The sequence below is a fragment of the Mus musculus genome, chromosome 9, assembly GCF_000001635.26.
Source record: "Mus musculus strain C57BL/6J chromosome 9, GRCm38.p6 C57BL/6J".
Classification (NCBI taxonomy): Eukaryota; Metazoa; Chordata; class Mammalia; order Rodentia; family Muridae; genus Mus; species Mus musculus.
The window spans coordinates 47,845,371-47,863,329 of record NC_000075.6 but is presented as its reverse complement, the minus strand read 5'-3'; the positions used below and the strand labels follow the sequence as shown (position 1 = coordinate 47,863,329).

At 46.5% G+C, this 17,959-nt stretch overlaps 1 protein-coding gene across 11 annotated transcripts in view; it reads right to left on the bottom strand.

Moving 5' to 3' along the window:
- Positions 1-1,049: 1,049 nt before the first annotated feature.
- Positions 1,050-17,959, bottom strand: part of Cadm1 (cell adhesion molecule 1) — a 332,111-nt gene continuing 315,201 nt past the window's right edge. For 5 of the 11 annotated variants that reach the window (XM_006510497.4, XM_017313487.2, XM_017313488.2 and 2 more), the window contains 2 exons: positions 15,032-15,163; positions 1,050-13,058 (listed from right to left, as the gene is read on the bottom strand). In XM_006510497.4, the coding sequence (XP_006510560.1) occupies positions 12,940-13,058; positions 15,032-15,163 (251 nt within the window). In that variant the 3' untranslated portion in view covers positions 1,050-12,939. The remainder of the gene's footprint in view (positions 13,059-15,031; positions 15,164-17,959) is intronic. The other 6 variants (NM_207675.2, NM_018770.3, NM_207676.2 and 3 more) reach the window with 3 other exon arrangements.

The following is a 17,959-nucleotide window of genomic DNA, read 5'->3' as shown; positions in this document are numbered from 1 at the left end:
CTACACACACACACACTCACACACACACACACACACACACCCCTGAGCATGGGTCAAGGCTATTCCCATGTTGTAGTTTTAAGTTATTCTTTTGGTAGTGGTGATGGGGATGGGAAACCTCCGTGATTTCCCACTGTTTCATTCCCTCCTTCCCACTAGGCTTTCTGACTGAATCTTTTAAGAGAGCTGCTGGCTAGGCAGGAAGCAGCTACGAGAGCACACTCCACAAGGTCAGCGAAAAGCAGAGCAGAAACAGCCATGATGCGGCTGTCTTTAAGGGTGGACTAACAAAGGAGATAGCATGTGGAGGTCCCACTCAAGGGCAGAAGGAGGTATCCGAGGCTCCCCCTCCCTCATCCCACTGTTAACATGGGCTACAAAGCTCAAGTCTTTATTACAGAGAGAAAGAGAGAGAGGGAGGGAGGGAGGGAGGGAGGGAGGGAGGGAGAGAGAGAGAGAGTGAGAGAGAGAAAGAGAGAGAGAGAGAGAGAGAGAGAGAGAGAGAGAGAGAGAGAGAGAGAGAGAGAGAGAGAGAGAGAAGGTAGCCTCAGCAGAAGCGGGAGCCCGTAAGAAGGAGAGAGGAGAGAGCCACACGCTGAAATCAATACCACACAGGACAAGCATTATCCCATGTGGAACACCTCGAGCCTCTGCCTAGAAAATTTGATTGGATCTTCAGAAAAACCTATTAGTGTGTTGTCAGGACCTTCTGGTGATAACTGACCAGCTCTTGCCAATCGATGCTCTTCACTTGTGGAGCTCCTGATTTCTTAACAGTATAATTGTTTTTTTAATAACGGGCCGGCTCACCCACTCCAGCAAGCCGGAGTCAAAGTCAGACTCCCTACATACAATGTGGAGAGACGCGGGGCTCTGGCTTCTCCTTCCTAATTGCACAATTACTTTACAGAGCATCGATGATTGGGGGGGCTGCAGCTTGGGGAGGTGGGGGCTGTAGGGAGAAGGGGCTTTTTCACCTGGGTGAAGTTGTGGAGAGAGGTCATAGAAGTAATAGTACGAGTCAAAATTATGTGCAAATGAAACCATTCTTCACAAAAGCGTTTATTTATTTGTAAAGAAAAGGGGCCCAAATTGGACCACCCCAAGATGGCAAGGACACTGTGAAACAACAATGGGGATTAGTCATCACTTATTACAGCTTTTACATTTCCAACTCAAGGCAGGCAGTACATTTTATCAGGCTTCTAAGTGCCCTGGGACAACAACATCACTTTTGCTCACTGGTGGTGCCTTGGAACTGAGACATCAAAGCACTGGAAACAATTACAAAGGACTGGAAACAATTCAAGAGCGAGGCTCCTTAGAGAAGAGCAGGGCTCAGGGATACAGCAGCAATTGCCCATGGTCACCACAGGCTGAATCCAAAGTCCAGCTGGAAACACTACTCAGGCCCCCAGCTTTGCAGCTCATTATCACTACCCTACCCCTCTACCCAGGCACAAAAACAAAACAAAACCCAAACTGGAACCTAGCTGTGGGGCCCAGAAGGCAGCTGGCCTCTAAAGCTCGGAGCATCCCTGGACAACTTGCTCTGCAGCCTTGAAGCCTGAGTGTGCAGGCCACATATCCATACTGATTGTAGCCACTCTTGCCATACAGGGAAGACCAATGGCTAAAGCCGGTGTTTAATTGAACACTTAATATAGCTCAAGTGTTCTGTGCATATCTGGAGCAGAAGAGCTTGCCATGCTGAGCCCTCAGGTGCATGGGGGTGGGACCTTGCCAAGGGTCAGCTGCCCACGTGTCAGCACTGCTCCTTCTCTTGGCTGGCTTCCCCCAGAGCCTGTTTCATATACTCAGGGAGAGGGAGATTCAGGAGAAGGGGAGAAGGGGAAGGGGAAAGAGAGAACACCGAGGTGGAGAGAAAGACAAGGGATGAGATAAGAAGGAAGAGGAAGGGGTAGGAAAGGCCGGGGGTGGGGGTGGGATGGCTTGGAAATCTTCACAGGTCCTAGAACCTCAAGATGCTAATGAAGCCAGCTTCCACAGAGAGCCTGCAGCCCACACTGCACACACTTAAGGCCTGAGGTTTTAAAACAATTAGTTTCCTTGTAGATTGCTGTTCGGTTGACAATGGTCTTTTTGTAGGTGTTTAATTGACTGCTTAATACATCTGATGGGACAGTTTTCTTGTCTCCTTTGGATTTTGGAACTCTCATTTATCTCCTTCCCAGGCCTCAGATGCAGTCACAAGCCCAGGAAAGGTTAGTTACTATGGTATGGGCGTTGTACTTATGGACTTCAGTGCATTGCGTTTATGGATGAGCCAGCCTAGAGTGATAACAGGGCAGCAGGGGAAAGACAAAACAAACAAACGGAAACACCCCACAACTTTGACCATGATAAGAAGAAACAAAATTCAAATTCATCAAAGCACACAGGAGGAGTTGCAAATGTTTTAGAATGTCTGGCTAAGAAGGAGGGAACAAGCTGTACCTGCCTATTTCCAGAAAAGAAGCAGGCAGGGAGACCCATCCAATCATAGATGGTCTCTTATTATCCAATCACATATAGTCTCTCATCATCCAATGATTTTTGAGCACAGAGCCAGGACTGGCTTTGGAGTTGGGAGCAGGATCTGTGTCTACCTTCAGGGAGTTTACTTTTTGACTTGGGGGAGACAGAAAAGTAAATAGACCAGATATGAGATAAGGACAGAACTTGAGGTAAGAATGAGGGACTGAAAAGGCGAAGGGACAGATCCTGAATCAGCCCGCAGGAGGGACTCGATCTCCCCTCCCTCGCCCCTCCCTCCTCCCTCATTTTCCAAGGCACAGAGGTGGGAAGGCTGCTGAAGTGGTCTGGGTGCATAGAACATGTAGCTGGGGGTCATGGAGCAGGACTGAGGGCCAGAGCGAGGGGAAGGCATGTGAGTGTTGATGGTAAACCCAAAGACTAGCAGGAGCCTTGCCAGAGCAGAGGAGGGACCTAGAGCGGGTCATCGGGTCTAGTGATGGGGTAGTGGACAGAGATGGGAAGCCAGGGAGAGGCTTTCACATTCTTTGGGTTGAGGGGGCATGGGGCGGGCAGGGTTGGTGACATGCAAATAACAAGGTTAGGTGGAGTTTGAGGAGCATTTCGAGGACAATGGCCAGGGGCTGGTAAGTCTTGGAGGTGAGAAACGGACAGGGAAAAGGGAGAATGACGTCTCTAGATTGGGGGAGTGGCTGATGCAATGCACAGAGGCAGGGGATACAAGGGAAGACGTACTCTCGGGGGAAATACCATTTCCCCAAAGGCTCAGGACCCCTGGTAGGATACCTACAGAAAGATAGTGTCCACTGAAAACTTGCCAGGAACCCCTACCAAAAACTCTTACGAGGTGTTGGAATGTCCCTGGGAGATTTTGATACCTTTTAGAGTAGCACTAGCCAAAACAGAAACATAGTCCCAGAAACCAGGGACTATTCACTCCTGCCTCCGAGGAAAGCCTCTTGAAGGCTCATTCTGGGAGAGGGACTGGGACCAGGCTGCTAGTCCTGGTTGAAATAAGTCTTGAGAATCAGCTCACGAACATCCCCAGCTCTGTTGGGAGGCTACTCACTGGCTATACACCCTGCGGGCGGGGTTAAACTGAGGCACACCTATCTACCAATCACACCTAACTCACTGGGTTGAAATGCATCGCCCAGAGCAGATACTTTCCTACTGGAGAGAGCAATAAACTAAAACCAAGTGCTGTGGAAGTCTGAGCTAGGTAGACCTGAGCTAGGTAGACCTGAGATCATACTGCCTTTTGCCCCGGCTTCTTTGGGTCCGGGCTTCAGAAAAGGTGGACACTCTTGAATGAAGTTGCCAAGATCAAAAAGAGAGTGCTCATTTCTCACACATGGCCCGGCACACATTGGTTCCCCCAACTCCTAACCAGAGACCTGTTCAGCATTCGTGAGAAGCCAACAGCCTCCAGAGCAGGGGGATGGTGCTTCTCTTTCTGTCTTCAAGGTTGGCAGAAGGAAGACAAATGAAGGCTCTTTGGTTTGGGGACGGTATGAATGAACCACACGTGTCCATAAATAAACCAGAAGCCCTCCAAACACGCTGCCCGTTTGTTAGCACAAAAGCCAGGCTGGCATTCCTCTTGCCCAGCCATGTTCACGGTTGGATCCTTAATGCATTGTGAGTGTTCCATCAAACTTTTAGCAGTGAAACTCTAGGAGCAGAAAGCCAGCTAAGCCCAAGTGGTCCCTTTGCTTTCCCATCTTTTGTGGCTGCCTGACTGTGCTCTTCTGGGTTTTGTTGTCAACAAACTCCTGGCTCGCCTTTGAGCGCTCCAAATTATTGAAAATGACTACAGCTTAAGACTGGCAGGATGATTGTTAAAAACAGCCCTGGCATTAATCATAGCTTAAGAGCTTTCGGAAAATGATTCTAATTCAGAAGGGGTGGCTTACAAAGAGGCTGTCGAAAGCGAAGCAGACATCAAATTCTGAAAAGGAAAAAAAAAAAAGCCTCCTTGGTACCCACACCTGGCTTCTCCACAATCCAGCTGGCAGAAGTGGGGGTGGGAGGGTAGGGAGTGTGTGTGGGGGTGGACGGACAGACAGCTTACCTTGCCAGCTGACCCCGAGGGAGACCACCTTTGGGATTCTCACCATTGTCATTTAAGCTCTCCCCTAGTCTGAGGACCTTGAGATGGGAAAGACCTTGGGTGAGGGCACCCACAGATTTAAGTATTCCTGACAGTCCTTGGGATGAGGGGGAGGAGGCTTAGGAGCCTTGTTTTCTGTCAACAGTTGGGGTGCCTTAGCCGGATGCTAAAATAAACTGTGCACATAGAGGCAGCTGCCTGGGCAAACACATGGTCAGCACTTGCAAGGAACCAGCCTCTCGCAAAAAGACAAACGAATACTTCTGCCTTTTGCCTGCCTGGCACAACAAAGGAGAGTGATTTTTGCCATCAGCATTCTCCCTATCGTGGAATCATTGCACAATTTAGTATGATTAATGGTTTCCATTTAGGAGGAGCTGAGAATAAAACAGTGGGGAGTGGTGGCACTGAGCAGGGGATGCTTGCTATCACAATGAGAGAGAGGAAAAGGGAGAGAGATAGGCTGGTGCCCGCTGGTCACACCCCTCTACCTTCACTTCCAGGCACAGTAGGGGACCCATGGCTTTTGACCTGAATTTGCATCAATAGTCCGGAAGCTGCAAGTCTGGAGTCTTGTCCTTCTTGCAGCTTTCCCAATATATATTTTTTAAATTTTTATTTAATTTTTTTTTTTTGCAAGTATTTTCCCAGTATTTGAAGCCTCTCCCTTCTGGGCTGCCCAAGGGAACGTCCATCCCAGAGACTTCTAACTAAGGGCTGCCTGAGAGTTGGCAAGGTGATGGGGTTGCATAGCTGAAGGGAGCAGAGCTAACTATGCCTTCTTGGCATTCCTGATTGGCCACATGGGTAAGGAAGGATTCCAACCCTATGCTGAGAGGGCACTGATAGCCGCCTTCTGTCTCTGGGGCACCCAGGCTGGTGAGGTGAGTCTCAGCTCACCTCGGCTGGCTTTCCTGGGACTTCTTTTCCACATCGCAGCATCTTTTCTGTCCATGTGTGGAGATACTGTTTCTTCTCTCAGGTGGCTGCAGGCGAGTGCTGAGACAAAGGGCTCCAGAGGCAGAGACTTGCGGGTGTGGATAGAAACCAACCAGGAAAACAGAATTCAAGAGGGCCTGCTCCTTTCTGAGCATGAGGCTTTGTAACTGAGGCCAGAAAGGGGGAGAACTGGTGATCTTGGCTGGGTCTAACGCGAATCCAGATCCTTCTCGAGGCTTTGGTGTCTCTGCAAGGAAATCTATTATTTTCCATAAACTGTCTTAAGTGTCTCCCGGCTGCATTTCTGGCTGTGTTAAGGATCAAGCCATCAAGAACAGCTGTGAGCAGCAGCAATGGGCTTTGGCAGCGAAGCAGGAGCAAAAAACCCAAGTAGGACATTTCAGTTGACAGTAATGGCATTTCCCCTTCCTTGTCCAAACGATAAAAGATTCATGCTCCTAACTGCGACACTATAGCTGCCCCCATCACTTTATTCTGGGAGAGGAGGTTAGAGAAAACAGGCCTAGAGAGAGGGAGAGAAAGAGAGAGAGAGAGAGAGATGGATAGCATTTCGTCACTAGCTAACAGAGACTGATTAGTGTAGAAGACCCCCATCCATAGCAATACTTTTTAATCAGGACTGCTGTGTCTGGGCAGACAGCTCTTGTGGATTGGCTAGACTGGAGCCTGCCAGCATCCGTTGCAAGTTTAAGGGATGAAATACACAACTACAGAGAAAACAAACCGAAAAGAGTAATAAAGTCACACATTTCAATATCCAGCAACCATTAAGGGATTTAAATATTTGCTTGCTATTAAAGGCTTGCATTAGACTCTTCCAACACCAGCTCTGGAAGACTGAAATATCAATTACGGATCAATTTTCCCCCTAAGTAAACACTAATGCAGGATAAACAGTATTAGAAGATGCAATCGTAACATTGCTGACTTCAGGATGGACTTCCTGCTGGTAACAGCAAGTTTAAGCCTGGTGATTAATTAACCTGAGAAGATAGCACTTAAGGAAGATTTAAGGCAGGCATGTCTGAAATATGAGCGTGAGCCAGAATATGTATGGAGGACAGCCGGAGAGGTCTTGGCCCAGGGTGTGGGTTGCTTTGCTCCTTTGTAGTGGTCCTGACTCCCCAACCCAATACTTTAAGGATTAGGAGGGAGCAAAGGCAGGCTGTGTGTGTATGTGTGTGTGTGTGTGTGTGCACGCACGCAAGCAAGCGCGTAGTGCATTGAGTGTGCGCAGAGAAAAGGCAGTAGTCTTGAAATTAATTCTATCTGCATTTAGATAACCAAGACTTGTAGTTCTCACACTGGCCACCAGGGGATTTACATGAAAAGCAAAAACAAAACTCCTAAGCAAGCAAACAAGCAAACAAAACATCACCCTTAAAAGAAAGCATGCCGTTTCCTATTCTGCAAAAGAGCCTGGATGCTGATATCAGTAAGACTCGAAAGCATTAGATGTTCAGGTCTGGACTTTGGGGTGCTCTTATCTTGGTGCCCATACCCTCCTTCATAACCAGGTAAGACGGTGTGGGACTCCAGCATCCCACAGCTTCTACTAGAGATATACTTTAGCATTTCTATATGAGGAGAAATAAGGCAGGGCATACTTTGAATTGTTCTAACCTGTGGAACTTCACTCTGAAGGGCCCTGGTGATACATGCCAATATTACCTTACAGCCATTACCAAAAAGATCATCCTCCCCCAAAGGAGGACCATGTATACCAGTGCTAGCAGGTCTCAGAGACAGGCGGATCAAGGATGCTAAACTTGGTGTGCACAGGCACACCTCTTCAAGGCCTCACAACGAGCTACCTAGTTAAGGATGGGCCTGCATAGTCAAAGCTTGAAATAGAGACTGAAACTACAAAGTTGAGTCAGGCAACCAGCACTTGACTGCTGGCCCTTTAAGCCCTGCTACACCCTCTGTCAGAGTGGCTGTGAGCCTGTCTGGACAATAGTGAAGAACTCTTCTCCCATAAGCTGTGCAATGGGGTCAGGTCATTTTGGAGTTTTTTTTTTCCCCCTGAACTATCTGTGAAAGTATGGAAGCCACTGAAGGAATATGACTTTATGATTAAATATTTGTGGTATCTTGGCAAACAGGTGCGTTAGGAATCTGAGGCCACATTTTATAACACAACAGAAATGTCTTACTTAAGGAGGGTCTTGTGGTGACTGCTTTAAGGGTCTGGATGACAGACTCCGAGGAACAGCTCTCTATAGAGCAAGCCCATGGTATAAAAGTAACATTGCAACTAGATAGGGGACAATGAAAGATTGCACCAATTAACACCTGGATACCACCTTGGGGTTCCAGTTGATGTATTTGGAGAACACAATCAGGCCAAACATTTTCGAGAGTCCTCTAGAGGAAGCAAGGACTATATTTTTTGTGTTATACTAAGAGGGACCCAGGAAACATATCCACTGTGTAGTAACTCAGTGGCTTGAGGCTCCTTCTCATTTGCATGCCCTACTGTGCTTCAAGAGCCAAGCTACCACCCAATATTTGCCTCAGTTTGATGACCAGCAGGGTCGCTGCTCTGTGGGCTGAGGTTGAACCTGGAACCTCATGTTATAGGCAAGGAGATGGGTAAGGATATCGCACGTACAGCATGCCATGTGGCTCAGAGTAACTACAAATAAGTATATTGATGAACCATGATGAGGAAGTCCTTAAATAGTCTATGCAAAAATTCACAAAGGCATGAAGAGTCCACACAGATAGTTTTCTCCAAGGAGTGGCCAGTTCTTATAGCCACAGGCAACCTTGTCCTTCTAAATCAACATGTAATGAGTGCTTACTTCCTATCTGCACCTATACTGCCTAAGCACCAGTTTATCATCGTTCTGGTGTGCTGACGATGGAACTCAAGACCTCATGCTTGCTTTGTCACTAATTTGAACTCCCAGCCCAGGACTGTGTATCTATCTATTCTCTGTCCTCTAATGATCTCTGAGGTTATAACGTATAATCTTGCCTCACCCAACAAAAGACAAAGATCAGGTGCCTTGGGTAACATGCCGGAGGCTTCACTGCTAGTAAAGGTGGGGCAGTTATCTAAAACCAAGATGGGTCTACTTTGGCTCTCAAGTGCTATCCTAAGTTGCCCTTGTCCTATAGAGATATGGTAGATCATCTTCCCTGTTCATCTTTGCTCTCTGGCAAAAGCCGGAGAGGCCAATGGATTCCCTTAGTTCTGCCTAGACTATGAGGATGGGCACAGGATGGACGCCATTCATGAGCGTGTCACTCCTCACATGGCCACCTGCTGCCTGGGTGCACTGCCTTCTGCACCTAAGTCACTTTTCTTCTCTAATGTCCTTGGAAACCTGACCAGGCTCCTGCCTCTTCCACTGAGCAGGCTTGCCAGCTTCTGTTTATCCCCCTTCCCCAAGAAATCCCTACTGGTCTGTATTATTGCCCGGGGTGTGGCAATTACCACCGAGGTCACTTCACTGAGGTAACTGGTACCTTAGTCTCTTGTGGCCACTTACAGATATCGGTGTCCCCCACAGCCCCACAGTGTCGATGTGCCAGACATTTAGTGACTGCATAACTGATTCTGTTGGTGATGTTTTGCTCGAGAGACAGACCAGAGACCAGACCATGATGTTAAAAACCCCAAATGAGATGCCCGGCCTTTGTCTTTCCTGGAGCTTACCTTGTCTCTCCCTGCCACACCTTCCTGGTTACCTGACAGACAGAGGGGGGACTCAGCGAGAGCTGGGTGAACGGTGAGAAAGGGCACTTAGGGGTGGCCAGGTTTGTGCTCGTGGACAACAAGTGTGGTCATTGCTAACTTCGCCTGCAAGGCAAGGATGGTGATTCCATGCTGCTGGCTCTCCAAGTCTACCCGGGCCTGAAGTCTCCAAGACCTAAACGGTAAGTGAGAGCAATCCGCAGGCAGCCGACCCAGCAGCGCATCTCTTCATTTTGTAAAAGGAGAGAACTTTAAAAGGAAGAAGGCAGTATGAATTGTTAAGACTCGGACTCCCAAAGAAAAAGGCGGGTGGAGCAGGCAAAACAGGGAAGTGAGTGGGTGGTGGGTGGAGGCGGGGAGGGTGGTGGTGGCCATATCCACAGGAGGCGCCTTCCCGGGCAACTGTGCTTCGCACACCTGCACAAAGCACCGCGCCTACTGCAGGCAACTCTGTTCAGCCGAACACCGGATTCTCCTGTCTACTCTGAGGGTGGAAGAGGATAGGATAAGGGTGAGAAGGAGAAAGAGATAGAGATAGATAGAGAGAGAGAGACCCAGCTCGCAGCCACTTCCCAGCCACCAGTGCTCTGGGCCCCACACAAGGTCCTAGGAGAGGAAGCTGGGACCAGAGGCCGTGTGTTTTAAGAATCCAGAAAGAGATTTAAAGGATCACTTGTAACATTAATTTTTTTATTAAGAAGACAGATATTTTATAGTACTTCTTTTTTTTTCTTTTTTCTTTTTGTAAAAATGGTATACATGAACCGATACAAAATGCGAATGGGAACACACGGATGTGGAGTTTCTTACACTGTAACATGGTCCTTGTACACCTTAGAAACAGAACTGGCCTAGAGGGAAAAACAAGACGTCATCGTGACTAAAGAACAAGCTTATTTGGCATCAATTATACATCCTTCATTATTTTATACTCCTTTAAAAAAAACACAAAAAAAACCCAAGTTTGTTCTTTCTTCACTCTAAAAAAAGTGATCAACCTGTACAAAGTAATACTCAACAATACATTTCAAACAGTGCACTGTATACTTAAGAAAAATACATAAACCAATATACAACTAAAATCCATAATTTCCTGTTTTTGCTTTGTTTTATTATTATTATTATTATTATTATTTATTATTATTATTATTTTTCCAATGTGTGGGGCCTACACTTTGCAATCTACCTGAGACGGAAAAACACCAATTGAAACACAGGAACCTGAGACATGTCAACATTGTAAGCCATAAAGTTACATCAGAACACTGCACTACTGTACACTTGTCAAAACAGAAAGATGGGCGGTCCCGAAAATGAGATGCCAATTCTGTGAACAATGGTAGTTTTTTTGTGTTTGTTTGTTTTTTGTTTTTTTTTAAATATTTTTTATATATATTTTTTTTCTAAAAAGAACAGCTGAAAAACCCTTTCAACGACATGCTAACTGGTTGTCACCCTTTGATATGGTCACTATGGTCAGGATGGGTGCTAAGGGCTCGGAATAGATGCACATTATAAAATTTTTGAAAAAGGGATGTTCCTTGTGGCTTTTTGTCTTGGTTAAGTGCCTAGGGGCAGGAGAGGGGTTAACAAAACACTGCTCCATAATGAATTTTCCTTTACAAACCAGTCCGTTCCCAAAAGGCCCCCATATTGCAGTGGTTCTATCAGAAGTTAAAATAAAGACAAGAAAAAGAAATACGCTTTCAAAGAACAGAGTCGACACTTTTTTCCCCTTAAATAAATCAGCGTAGGTTTTCCACATAATGTAACAATAGTAAAAATGCACCTTGCAAAATCCAAAAGTACTGACTGAAAATGTTATATATAATATATATTTATATATTTATATATATAGATAGATCTATCTTTTCTGATGCCATCTTTCCAGAGGGGCTGTTTTGGAGTCTGGAGCTTACCGACACGTGTGGTAAGAGTTTAGGTTCTGTCCTTCAGAACTACTGCTAGATGACCCCAGCACTTCTGCAAACCCCCACTTAGCTTTAGAGAATGCAAAGGGTTCCTTTGCGCCTCTATCTTTCCTCAGGCTCCGGTGTAAGATATGTTCACGGAAACTTATTTTAGTAGCTATGCGCTCTGGCTGCCATCATGCGAGATGAGTAGTTTTTGGCAGATGGTTCTTAAGGCTGAGGTAAGAGGCCAGGCCTAGTGCACGAAAGACAGAAACACTCACATTTTGAGTTTTGATTAAGTAACTGGAAATCCCTATATGCCACTTTCCCACCTCGACTCTGGGCTCTGACCTTTCCAGAACAAAATTGGCCCTTCTTTTGTACCTCCTGCCTTTGTCAAGCCAAATCTGAAGGAATGAGAGGAGTTGGGGGTGGGAGCTGGGAATCCCAGCAGGACAAGTGTCCCAGCAGGACGGTGTCTGTAACATACAGTACACACAGGACACAGCCCACTGCCGTCCTTAATAAGAACAAAGGAAAACAAAACAAAGCAAAACAACCCAGAACCAAAACCAAAGTGGGGGTAAAAAAAACCTAAACAAAGCCTGTCCCCTCCAGTCAGTCACACGGCACACGGACTTGCTCTCTCCTGCATTAGTGAGCAGTAAGGCCAATTGGGAAAGGTGGATGGAATTGTTGAGAGTAGAAATAATCAGAGCAGAACTGTCGTACCCCCTCCCTGCTTCCCCTCCTGTGACATCTCAAATTTGTCCACTTACATAAAACAGACAGACCTCACATGTCGGGTCTGTTTAGGGCAACGAGGAAGGAGGAGACCTTTCCACTCCAAAAACTTTCTGCACAGCGTGGGGTAATCTATACTGAGCCGCCTACAGATAAAGAATTAACGACAGATTCAATCTCATTGCGACACACCTCACTTGCAGATAACCCTGTACAGTAATGAAGATCCACAGCAGACGACAGCGTCTGGGTCACAGTCTACGTTTCTAGTCTTCGCTGCTCTACGTATTTAAGACATGGGCAGCAGCAAAGAGTTTTCAGTGTTTTCTTTTTTTTTTCTTTTTTTTTTCTTTTTTTTTTTTTTTCTTCACCCAAATCTTTACAACAACAGAGAAGGATGCATCATGGAGACACTAAATTCTGAACTATGAAATCTAAATTGTGCTGGTTTTCCTTTTATGAAACTGAATTTGGAACAGAAAGCAGTCACCGTTAACACAAATAAAAGAAACTGGCAACAGGGAGAAAGTCTTAGGAATTCCAGCAGGTCAATTCCAAAAAATGGGAGGTTTGGGAGGGGGAAAAAAACAAATTTGATTTTGGGAAAAATAAATGGGCAAGAGGGAAGAAACACAACAAACGAATGAAAAACAAGGCACAGAATTTTCTGCAATCTACCGAAACCAAATCCAAGTACCCAAGTTTGACTTGGTAGGAAGAAATATAAATGAAAAAAACAAAAAACCAAAAAAACCCAAAACCCAAAGCAAATTAAAACCAGATTAAAAAGAGGTGTCAAACAGCAGAGTGTACTTTCAAAGAACATTCTTTGTTTTTGTTTGTACATTGCAAATCCCAAGCCTTCCCAGTCTCGCATCTCTCCACCCACTCATAAAAAAACAAAACAAAACAAAAAACCACACGAGCTTCTCGAAAGTTCCAGTATCACTGTCTCTTTATCATCTAAACAGGCCAGTTGGACACCTCATTGGAACAAAAAGGCTGATCTAGATGAAGTACTCTTTCTTTTCTTCGGAGTTGTTCTGTCCTCCTTCTGCATTGATTATAGCTGTGTCTGCGTCTGCTGCGTCATCGGCTCCTTTGGCTTCATGAGTGAAGTATGTACCTGAAAGATGAAGGGGTAAAGCACTGTGACTCTCTGGTGGCCTCTGTGAGAAGTGGTACAGAGATGGCAAGTTGCTTTATGGCCATCATCAGCCGAAGTGGTGTGCAGGCAGCAGAGGGGGGAAAAAACAATAGGAAGAAGAGAGCAGGGTGGGTGAGACAGATGGGAATCCGGGCTCCAAAGGTAACCACTCCAACTGAGCCGCTGCGATGTAATTCAGCAAACGAGACATTAGAGCAGTGATTATGACCAGAGAAGAAGGCGTGAGTGGGGCTAAAATGCAGAAAGCTGGAGAGCTGCTGACTACCGAATTAACAGTGAACACCAAAGACCGATGACAAGAAATGTTCGCACATGGTTAAAGACCAAAGCAAGGAAGAGCAATTAGCCAATAAATGAATTAGGGCCCCAAAGATGCTTCTACTGCCATCTTGAACCAGTTACTCCAACCATAGTCTCCTGGCTTCATGAATGGCTACTGGCTACCCACGGGGAGACTGTGATGCGCTGGGTAAGGGCTGTTTCCCCTGTGCCTTCCGATTCAGAGAGGGGCTCCAGGCAGAGCAGGTGATTTGACATTTTAAGGGCTGCAATGGAGGCTTGGGCTCTGTCTTCATGAGCAAGGGATTCGTTCTCACCACCTGACTGGAGCCTGGACCCGGATTCATGGATTTGCTAATTGTCACAGCCACTTTATAATGACAATAGACAGAACATTAACCAAGTTGGTGACATTTCTATCACCAAATCCCAAACGTTTACATGGAGAGAGACAAGACTTCACCTTGGAGTAGCAGGCAGGTAGAACTCAAACTGCCTGGGGGAATCTGATCATCCACTTACCATTATGATCTGACTTTAACGATTCTTATACTTAAAAAAAAGCCTAAGACATTTTGCCGAACTCTCAGATCTTAAAGTGATAAACTGAGCAAGCAGGTGGTCAAGTGTTCCCTTGCTATGTTCTCTCTTGCAGAGAGCGCTTGCACGTGTATCCCCTTCCCCTGATCCTCCACAGATGCTGTGCACACTCTGCTCCACTCTCTGGCTTTACCAAGCTAAGCACTGAAAGGCAGAGGTTCTGACCCACATAGCTCCAGGGCTCCCCAACTGTTCCATGCTTCAAACAGACACTTCTGGATCCTAAAGGCTTTTATTAAGTACCCTGGACCTCCACTGCTGGGCTCCAGGGACCTTCGCCAAACCCAAGTAACAATCAAGCTGTATGCAAGCATCTACACCTCCCTCCCCCTCTGCCCCAAAGCTCAGTGCACAATGCTTGAGAAAAACAACCGAGAGAAAGACAAGGGCCGACAAAGAAAAGAAAGACTAAATTACCAGGAGGGGAGAAGAGGCCCAGAGCAGCATGAGGCAGAGAGGAAGAGCATCGGCAAAGATGATTGCCCATCCAGTCTGCACAGTTGGTAAGTGTGATGATTAATGGCAATTTAAATCAATTGCCCCGATAATTTAAAAAATACATATTTATGTGGCTTTTAAGGCAAAGGATTAAAAAAAAAAAACCAACAAAGCCCAGGCATATCACATCGAGAGGGAAATATTCTGGCTCTGGGGACCAGCTTACTCAGAGTTCAGGGGCAGCAAATGGGTCCTCCTGTCTCCTGGGAAGCGAGCAGGCTGTGGCTATGCTTGCCATGCATACACAACCTTCCAGGGCTCAGGCTCCTTGTCACGCCAGCCCTGACCTTACCATTTTGATTCCCAAATGTAGACTGGAGAACCGCAGACTTATACCGCTTTGTATTCAGAGGGAATCGAAATCCTCCCAGAGTCCTCAGCAGCCGTGGCTAAGGTTTCTCCACCCGCCCCAATCCCCTTCTCTCTGATTTAGAAACCATATAGGCTGTGCCGTCCTTTACACCAAACTGCCTACTATAATGCCAGCAGTGAAGCCCCCCAGAGCCAGGGCTGTGGTGACATGTTGCTCCAGCCTGCCAGAGAACCCTGCTTACCTTTATGTCTGGCAAAATAGCGGCCCAGAATGATGAGCAAGCATAGCATGGCAAACACCACCACGGCTACGACGCCACCAATCACTGCGTGGTCCACTGCCCCAATGGTCCCCTCTTCACCTGCTCGAGAATCTGTTGAAATCAGAAGAGGAACAGGGATGTAGAACGGATGACAAGACACCAAGGGCCCCAGGGACACTGCCTCCAGGGTCAGAAGAACACCTTCCTTTTTTTAATGGAGGAGTCAGAGAGAACAAACCAGATGGATCAAGTTACACGGAGGGAACAGACTGACCTGACCAGTCCGGAATTGATCTGTTCTCCCCCCACAAGGCCATTTCATTAGAGGCAGCACAGGAGTGCTACTGCATGGGGGGGGGGGGGGAGCTTAGGAAGCTGCCAGGGTGGGGGTGGGGGTGGGGAGGGAAGGTGCTGGATTCTGCCTGTTTGAACCTATTCTTAGTGCCCACTGTACACATCCTGGGACTTCTGGCTCCTAATAATTAAGGAGGGTGGCCTAACTATTTATGGACATCACGGAGGGAACCCTCAGGCTATCACAGGAACTGGGGGCAGGGGAGGGAACGACAGAAGACCCACAGCTCACTTCCTTAGAAGAACTCGCAAAGGGAAGGAAGGCAGGCTTGTGAGGACTAGAGGCATATAATATGCCAGCCACACTTAAAGGTGTGAGGAAGGAGAGAGCCTCGATTTAAGATCTAAAAACCTAATTTTTTAAAAAAAAGGAAAAAAAAAAGAGAGAAAACTATGGTGGAAAGGGATGCTTGCCCCTCACCACAGACAGTTTTGATGTTATTTAACCCCTCAAAATGTAATTAGTTTTCTCTTATAAGCCTCACTCCCTCAGGGTGTCCCCTTTGGCTCTTTGGCTGGGGAACAACTTCAGAATGAACCCAGAATGAGCTATGGTGATGCAGGATGGAAGCATGGCAGGGTAAACAACTGTAATTTAGGAATGTGGTGGCTATATCACCCTTTGCTGAAATCCTAATGGCACCTGAGATTTATAACATAGTAAGAAACAATTATTCTCCCGTTGATTAATACATTAACATTTTGGAGTAGAAGCTAAACCATTGTCTTTTTTTTTTCTTCTTTTTATTGAGTCAAGTACGACACCTCCATTAAAATGATTTACTGGCTGTACCTTACAATTTAAGCACAGCAGCAACAGAAACGGTAAAAATCTTTTAACTTTACATGATTTGTGAAGTCATATGTGAAGGATTTACCATTTAAATCTTTCAGTACATGAAGCACATGGCCTATAAATCTGCCCCCCTTGTAGTTGCTGGATGCCTAAGAGAAATGCGTTTCACCGGGAAGACCGAGAGTGCAAATTCAAGTCAATTTCTAAGAAAGATTTATCTCTGTCTCTCTCCAAAGAACAGAGCAAATCTCTGAAGCCTCCACCTCTAATAATATTTGAAGTTTATCGATCAAGTGTACAGATCCGTGACAGCTAAAGGTAATGGTACTCTTCTGAGCCGAAACCTGATACAACGCTTTCAGCGGGAGCGCAGGGCTCACACTTTCTATCGATATTTCCAATTCTGCTTGGAGACTAAACACGGAAGGATGTGGCAAAATAACTGTGGCTTCTATGGAAAGTGCTTTAATTAAAGAGCTTCAATTAAAACGTGGAGTATTTAAAGTGTTCCATGGAGTTAGCTTTGGAAGGACTACGGGATAACTCAAACCTCAAACCCCAACAGAAATGCCAAGTCAGAGGCAGCAGCAGGTCGCCCGGACAACAGGATGATGGGAGTTTAATTGGAGGATGGAGAGGGTTGGAGGCAGAGTGCTGCAGCCAATTAGTCTACTCCGTGATGTGCAAGCCTCTTCAGCAACGTGTCTAATAAGCTCCGCTTGAGATGTGGTTGTGAGGAATCTCCTTTCTGTCTCAGCCCAAGTGTTGCTGACTCCAGCCAATGCAGCCTCTACTGTCCTCAAAGTCCTTTCCGCGGAGCAGAAGGTGATCTTGGAAACGTTTTGCCTTTTAAGAAACAGCCCATTGTTGGGAAGTACCGTGTGTGTGTGTGTGTGTGTGTGTGTGTGTGTGTGTGTGTGTATGCGCACGCGCGCATTAATTTCTGTTCTTGTTCAGGAACAAAACACTGGCCTCAAATAATGTAACGGAGGGCTTGCTTTGGTTCCCATTTTAAAGACTGAGTCCATCATGACAGGGAGGGAAGGTGGTAGGGCTGAGTGGGGCAGCTGGTCACACGGCATCCCCAGTCAGGAAGCAGGAAGCAGACACTGGTCCTTGGCTTGCTTTTTTCTTTCTATTGGTCTGGAGTCTGGTCCATGGAACGGAGCCACCCCACATTTAGGATTGGCCCTCTCTTTTCAGTTAAATCTTTCTGGAGATACCATTAAAGATACATCCTTGAGTGTGTTTCCATGGTGATCCTAAAGCCAGTCAAGCTGCTGATGGAGGGGCATCACAGGGTGGTACTGGGTCCTGGTGCCTGCTGGAGGATCACTCTCTACATCGTGGAGACACAGCCCACCACAAAACCACCTAAATGTTCTCACAGGGATCGAGCAATAGCAAAACCTGCCAGCTATGTTTCCTGTGTGGGAATGAAATCAACTCATCTTCAGTTGCTTCAAACCAATTGAGGTTTGACTATATTTTAACAAACTCTGAGTGTCTTAGACTTGGGACAGTGATGGAGAAGAGGGAAAACGGCTACATGAGGCAAGGAAGAGGGGGAGGAGCCATGTAAGAGGACATGAGGGTACATGGACGTCTCTAGAAGCTGTTTAAGACAGTCCCCAGCCACCAGAGCCAGGCAATTCCTGTCCACTATTAAAAGACCAATTTCTCCATCTCCAGAGAGATGTGGTGGTATGTTTGAGCTTTGGGAAAGGGTAGGAATATGGAAGGACTATGAACCTTCT